This window comes from Camellia sinensis, chromosome 2 (genome assembly GCF_055761805.1).
Source record: "Camellia sinensis isolate YWXY chromosome 2, ASM5576180v1, whole genome shotgun sequence".
Lineage (NCBI taxonomy): Eukaryota > Viridiplantae > Streptophyta > Magnoliopsida > Ericales > Theaceae > Camellia > Camellia sinensis.
The window spans coordinates 86361261-86368983 of NC_138962.1; the positions used below are offsets into that span (position 1 = coordinate 86361261).

General features: G+C 34.8%; 1 protein-coding gene across 1 annotated transcript; it reads left to right on the plus strand.

Moving 5' to 3' along the window:
• Positions 1 to 249: 249 nt before the first annotated feature.
• On the plus strand, positions 250 to 5478 carry LOC114314176 (disease resistance protein RPM1-like). The gene is made up of 2 exons (XM_082915023.1): positions 250 to 3195; positions 4655 to 5478. Exons 1-2 carry the CDS (start codon positions 423 to 425, stop codon positions 4660 to 4662), a joined length of 2781 nt encoding a protein of 926 aa, XP_082771149.1. The 5' UTR covers positions 250 to 422; the 3' UTR covers positions 4663 to 5478.
• Positions 5479 to 7723: the final 2245 nt, after the last annotated feature.

The following is a 7723-nucleotide window of genomic DNA, read 5'->3' on the forward strand; positions in this document are numbered from 1 at the left end:
ATATATATATATATAAATATATGCATATATGACACCAAAATAATGTAGAAAAATGGTGTATTTCAGCTTTTATTTATTTATTATTATTATTACTGTTTTATATCACTTTTTATGTATAATTGAGTTTCTTGTATTAAAATAATTAATAAGTAATTAAAAAAAAGTAAATAGTATCTTACCCTATAAAGTAATATGATAATATAAAACTAAATGATATATACACAATTGTCAACAATGTTTGGCAGGTTTGGTCCATATAATGTTGCGTAGGTCCCCATATGTAATGATGTGACAAATGAACCAAGGCCAAAAAAAATATAAGAAACAAAGTGAACCAAGGTACATATTACAAACTATTCCTCTTCAAGACAAGAGAGGGCAGGGTGCTAAGAAGTAAGAGGGGAGGGAGGTAGAAAGCTAAGATGGCCTTGGCTGCCGTGGGACTTTTGATTGGCAGGATAGTTTCCGCCCTTGAGAACGAAGCATCGTTGATTGGAGGAGTACAAGATGAACTCATCCAACTCAACCATGAATTAACAAGCATGAGAGCTTTTCTGGAGGATGCCGATAAAACAACAATCCAAACTGAAGGAGAGAAGACTTGGGTGGCCAATGTTAGAGACTTGGCCTACGAGGTTGAAGATATCATAGACGAATACATGTATTACATGAACAAGCAAAAAGTATATGGTAAATTCACAAGGTTCCTCCGTCAGATAGTCTACGCCCCAAAGAATCTATGGGTGAGGCATCGAATAGCCACAAAGTTACAGAAAATCAACAGCATGATCAAAGCCATCCCAGAAAGAAACCGACGTTATGGGGTCGATCGTGTAGGAGAAGCAAGCTCAAGCTCCCAAGACCATCAGAGGCGGCTGCCAAACCTCAGCGAGTCTTCTCTATTTTTTAAAGATGATGATCTAGTGGGGATCGAAGATGGAAAGAAACAACTATTGGACTGGTTGGTGGACAAAGAAGAATCACAACGCACGGTTATTTCTGTGGTGGGGATGGGTGGTTCAGGTAAGACCACTCTGGTTGCCCAGGCCTACAACAGCCGAATTGTCAAGAGACAATTCGATTGTATTGCATGGATAACTGTATCTCAAACATTTGTAGTTGACGACTTACTTAGAAGCATGATTAAAGAATTCTACGGTGGTGCCAAGGAAGCAATTCCAGTGGATTTAAGCAGTCTGAGCTATAGAGAGCTCATAGAGATGATTACGAACTTCTTACGGTTGAAAAGGTACGTAATTGTCTTTGATGATGTATGGAGTAGTAACCTCTGGAGGGATATACATGTATCACTTCTTGATGAAGGACTAGGAAGTCGGGTCATACTTACAACCCGAAAAGAAGACGTAGCTTCATCTTCTTTTGGGGTAAAAAGTCATGTCCATTATATCAAATTGTTGGGTGCAATTGATGCGTGGAACCTCTTTGGTATGAAAGCTTTTTCAAGCAATCCAAATAGAGGTTGTCCTCAACATCTCAAAACCTTAGCTCAAGACCTAGTTGCAAAATGTAAAGGGCTTCCTCTTGCAATTGTAGCTTTGGGGGGTGTCATGTCTTCTAAATATCTGGAGTCGGAATGGAGAAATATTTATAATAGCTTGAGCTGGGAATTGAGCAACAACCCTGGGCTACAAGTTGTGAAAAATATATTGTTGCTTAGCTTCAATGATTTGCCATACCGACTAAAGTGTTGCTTCTTATATTGTTGTCTTTTCCCGGAAGATTATAAGATTAAACGAAAGAGGCTCATTAGACTTTGGATGGCAGAAGGGTTCGTAGAAAAGGTGAGGGGGAGAACACCAGAGGAGGTAGCAGAAAGCTACCTTATGGAGCTTATTTGCCGAAGCATGCTTCAAGTCGTAAAGAGAAATGGATCAGGAAGGCCAAGAACATGTAAGATGCATGATCTTATGCGTGAGCTCGCAATTTCAACATCTGAAACAGAGAAGTTTTGTGTTGCATATGATGGGCGACAGGCAAATGATGAAGTAGAAAGTGCAACAAATCGTCGCATATCTATTCAATCAATTGGTAGAGAATTACAATCGTTGAACTGGAAGGGCATGTTGAAGCTTCGGTCTCTTCTTGTATTTGGTGTTAAGGAGATAGCATCGCCACCAGGCTTACGATTGTTAAGAGTATTGGATCTTGAGAATGCACCGATCGAAGTATTGCCCGAAGAACTAGTGGAGCTATTCAATTTAAGGTACTTGAACTTGAAAAGAACTAGGGTGAAGGAACTTCCAAAATCCATGGGAAGACTCTACAACCTAAACACTCTAGACATTACTGACTCCAAAATAGAAGTGCTTCCAGCTGGAATCACAGAGTTGCGAAATTTGCGACATCTAATGATGTACCACTTTGACTATGGAATTTTGGATGACTTTCATTTTAATCGTGGGACGACAACACCATCTAATATTTGCAAGCTAAAAAACTTGCAAGTTTTGACAGGTGTAGAAGCACGAGCAGACTTGATGAAGCAAATCAAGAGCATGACACAACTTAAAAGGATTGGAATCACAAAGGTGAGAGAAGTAGACGAGGAGGACTTGTGTACTGCAATCCAAAATATGAGTCTCCTTCATCGCTTGTCTGTGAGGATGATTGATGAGAATGAATACCTACGAATGGATGCACTCTCCTCAACTCCTCGCTACCTCACGAAGCTCGCTTTAGTTGGAAAATTGGAGAAAGTGCCTTGTTGGTTTCACTCACTTCAAAACCTTACTGCTTTGTCATTGGGATGGTCCAGACTAACAGAAGACCCTATTCCATACATTCAAGCACTTCCGAATTTGAGACGGTTAGCCCTTTGTAATGCATATGAAGGAGGAGGACAATTATGCTTTAGTGAAGGGTTCCATAAACTTAGAATATTGTGCTTGTGGACTTTCCCTCAGTTAAATGAGATTATTATAGAGATGGGGGTGATGCCAGGTCTCCAAGAATTTAATATTTGGAGATGTATGCAGTTGAAGATACTACCTCATGGCATCGAGTATCTCGAAGATCTCCAAGAATTGGATTTGATGTTTGTAGCGAATGAGCTCATAGAATGCATACGTGGAGAAGGGAGCAAGGATCACCAAAAGGTTCGGCATATTCCGCGCATACTCCTTCGGAAGCAAACACCAGATGAACCGAAATACGAACTATTATCTCGTTCCACAGGTGCAACGACACACTTTTTATTTTATTTTTTTATTATACTTTTTACTTTGAAAGTATATCCGCTTATATCTGCAAATTCTATAATACACACTTTAAAATATATATATATATATATATATACCATATATTTCTTTGTGGTATTTGATTAACACTAATTCTAGGATTGACTTAACTATTCGTGGTTGGTTATGAATTAATTATGACTTATTATAGTTGTTATTTTTGCTTATGATCAAAAAAATCTTTGGGTATATGTATAAGTATAGTGGTGTTTGATTATAACTTATTGTTGTTTTGGTGGTGACTTGATTGGTCATGACTCATTATGGTATTGGTTACGATTTAGTTATAAGCTATTATAATTGTTATTTTAGTTATGACTAAAAAAATCTTTGCTTATAACTCAAATGACGTTTGGTTATGATTTATTTTGGTTTCTTTAGTTATGACTAAAAGTAATTTTGTTACGACACTTTATGGTATTAACACTACAAAATGACTATCACAAAGTATCAAAACTTGTATATGATGTAAGTTTTTTTTTTTTTTTTATGTAGATGTATATTATTAGAGGATACATTTTTTAAAATTTTGAAAATTTTAGAATTAACATTATTTTTATGTAAAAATAAAAACAATTCGCAAACAAGTAATGCCTTCCAATTTTCAAAAATAAAAAATAGACATTTTGAAAATAGACAAGAAGAAACGGAAGCCTTGGGGGTAGTTTGTTATTTGTTCTCATTGTTCACTAATGCTGTATTTGCTTAGAAGAGATTTGAAAAAAGAAAAGGAAAATGTATCTGAAATATTAATAAAATATATCTACATTTTACCTTATTTCACACACATTTTTCTTTTCTTTTTTCAAAACCCTTCTCTAAATCTCTCAACCAAATGTAGCATAAGGAACTATCTGCCTCTGATTCCCTAGTGTGAAGGTAAAATTGCTTTTTGCATCTCTTCAGCCACGCGGTTAAAATTTTTAGGATGACTTATAAATACATCTATAAGATTTGCTTAAAATAGATTTTTTTCTTATTATCATTTTTTTTATTTAACATAATTAATAGAAAAAATAAAATTTCTAATTACGGTTTTATACAATAAAAAAATTGTCTGAATTATTAATTGATTATTAATTGAACTATATTTCTGACATCATTAGAAATTGTTTATTAGCTTGATGTCTTATTAATGAAAGGGGTCATTTGTTACACTATTTAAAACTTGACGGGGCGAGATATAATTTTCAGAACCATAAAGAACAATTCGTGTTTAAGTAAACCTCGAGAGGTGTATTTGTAATTTACCTAAATTTCTGCTACTTCAATCCTGAATTTTTTTTTTTTTGCATCAGTTTTGTTTCCCCAAATCTACTAGTTTTTATGTTTTATAATTTTAGTTTACTATATTTTTGTTTTTCTGATCTTCTCTGCTTTTCAATGTTGCTTTCAAGGTTTCTAGCTTGCTAAAGAGTATGAAGAACTAAACATAGTGACCAGTTCACTTGATTAACAAAATGACAAGTGCCCCAGTCATCTATCTTACATGCTTGCTTGCTTTCCATCAATGAGGACATGGTGAATGTTTAGCTTTGTAATTTCATGTGTATGAGATGAAGATTTCTTCAGGCAACCAGCAACTTTAATTAGCTTGTGGCTATATGTAGAGAGTTCAGACAGAACATTTAGTGTTGTGGTGGTGAATGATTTTCGGTTTTAGTGTTGTGGTTGTGGTGTTGCTGACGGATTTTTGGTGTCAAATTCGTGCAGTTCGGAGTTTTCTGAGCTTTATATATGGTGGTGCCTCATTGTTGTCTTGAGTGATGGTTAGAGTTGCTCGAGTGTTGTTTGGAATTGCTGATATTTTCTTCTTTGTAGTTGTGTCGGATATTTGCTGTCAAATTCGTGTAGTTCGGAGTTTTCTGAGCTTTATGGTGGTGCTTCATTGTTGTCTTGAGTGATGGTCAGAGTTGCTCAAGTGTTGTTTGGAATTGCTGGAATTTTCTTCTTTGTAGTTGTGTTTTTTTTGCAGTGTTGTGGCCTACTGTTGGAGTGGGGTTGATTTTGTTTGGTGATTCACCTTGTCTTTAAAAGGGTTGTTTGGTGTTGTGTCTTGCCAAGTTTGTTTGGCTTGGCCTGAGTTTGGTTTTATGTTTTGCTTGATGCGTATGCCGTTCTAGTTGGAATGTGCATCTTTTATTGATATAATTTTGTTGTACTGCTTGTACTACATTATTCATCAATAAAATATTTTATTTTGCCTTTAAAAAAAAGAACATTTGGTGTTCTATAACATAATTAATAAGTATTTATTTGTTATTGTGGAGTGATGTGGTCGTTTTCTTTACTACTATAACCGATAATGTTGTTGATAATGTTTCAACAGTAGATTTAATTGGCTTTGTTTTGTCGTTAATGTTTCATTTATTTCAACCTTGATAAGAGCTTAACTCTGATCATCCACATTACTTCTGCATATCAATTGTCAATAAGAGTTTTCTTCTCTTTTTTTTCTTTTTTTGTCTTTTTAATTCATTTGATTAGGGAATAGTGGGAAGTACCACCAATGCATAAGCCTGTTTTATGTTGATCATTTTCAGTTTATCTTACTGAATAATTCTATTTATTTATTTATTTATTTTTCAATAGAAAAGTGTAAAATAAGTCGTTTTCCCTTGTTTAGTCACCTGTACAGTACAGCACGGAGGATTTTAGTTCAGTGCAACAATCATTATGAATTATAGATTACATAATTCTATTAAAATTATAGTTTATAGTCACAATACAATAAACAAAGAATTGTTTCACTATAGTTTGAAAACTAAATGAAGCTGATATAGCTCAGCTAGTAAGGCATGTACAACGTGTTGTTGATTTAGATTTCTATTTCTAAGGAGTCAAAAGTTTGATACATTGTCTTCGCATCCATCTCTACTGTCCGGTGCATTAAAAAGTAAATGAACCCAAGCATTTGATTAACAAACCATAACTTTCCTTTATTCTGAAAAAAGGAAAGTTCACTTGGTGAATTGGAAAAAGATTTCTACTATAATGGAGTTTGGGGGCTAGTGGTGGCATCAGAATAAAAAATGTTGCCTTGCTGTCATAATGGTGGTGGAGGTTTGGGAAAGAAAAGAAATCATTATTAGTACTAAAGATACTAAAATTTATTAGTACAGCAGAGATGGAAAGTTATGGTTACCATAGAATATATGAGTAATATGCTGTTGAAGATAGGAGATGGATTAAATTGGAAGTTCTGGACTAACATTTGGGCTGGTGACAAATCATTAAAGCAGAATTTTCGTAGGTTATTTTTCACTTTCAATGGAAAACTTGACAGTGTAGCTGGAGTGTTTATTCATGACTGTGAAAGTAAGAGGTGGAGATTGGAATTTAGGAGACAGCAATTTGTATGGGAGGAGGATTGTTTAAAAGAGCCGCAGAGAATTTTAGACAATGTGAAAAAGACATTCATAAGGAGGATGGTATTCACTGAAAAGCTGAAAAGAATGGGCTATTAATTTTCAGTAAACTCTTTTTGCATTTGTTATTAGAAGAGCTTTGGGATTGAGCTTTGACCCTATTAGGACAATCAGAACAAGTCTAGCTCCTCCAAGGATCCAAATTTTTTGGTGGCAAGCACATCTACTAAGGATCTTTTAATTAATTAAGATATCTTACCATTGTCTGTTAGTAGTAATTTTTTTTTTTTTTTTTTGGGTGATGCAGAGGTTGAAACAATAGTTCATTTGTTATTACTGTGCAATCAGTCATGCAAGTTTTCCCAGGATACTTACAAAGCTTGATGAATTGGTGGTTTACTTCACAGTAGTTGCCTAAAGTTTTTTGAGCCCTAGGCCAAACATCAAAATGAGGCCTTACCCTCTATGGCCTTGGACAGTTGGGGCCTTTGGCAAGAAAGAATTTATTGGTGCAGCTTGGGCAAACTGCTAAGTTGCCTATACTGTTGAGCTGGCTTGATTACTTCAAGGTATTGTGATCTGAAAAAATTAATTTGGGAGACAATATTTTTCCCAATCATGTGGTCTCTATGGTCAAGCAGGAATAGTCTGACATTTAACAATGAGGAAATTGATTGGGAGAATATAATCAAATTAGTGAAAGTGAGTAGCGTCATGGGTAAAGGCAAAATCTGAGTGTGTTTGTCACCATTGAAGGCTTCCTTTGCAATACCAGTGAACCTTTGGAGAGTATATGATCTTTTTCTGCTGGTTTTTTAGATTCTGTCTGACTATTTTTCTTGTTTTGAATTTGGTATTCTAACCAACTAGGATTTGTGATGTTGTTGTTGATATAGGTTGTGACCTCTTGTAATTCTAAGAGCATACATTTTCTCTATGATGCTCAAGTCTTTCTACCTTGTAATTTTAAAAATACTAAACAAATTTGGGGATGAAAGTTCATTTTCCCCCAATATGATTAAGTTGAAATTTTGACATTACTTGTCAAAAATTCAAATAAATAATTTGAAAATTAATAAAGATAAATTCACTTGCATA

Excerpts from the sequence above, each read along its gene's own strand:
- LOC114314176 (XM_082915023.1), top strand. The coding sequence starts at position 423 with ATGGCCTTGGCTGCCGTGGGACTTTTGATTGGCAGGATAGTTTCCGCC.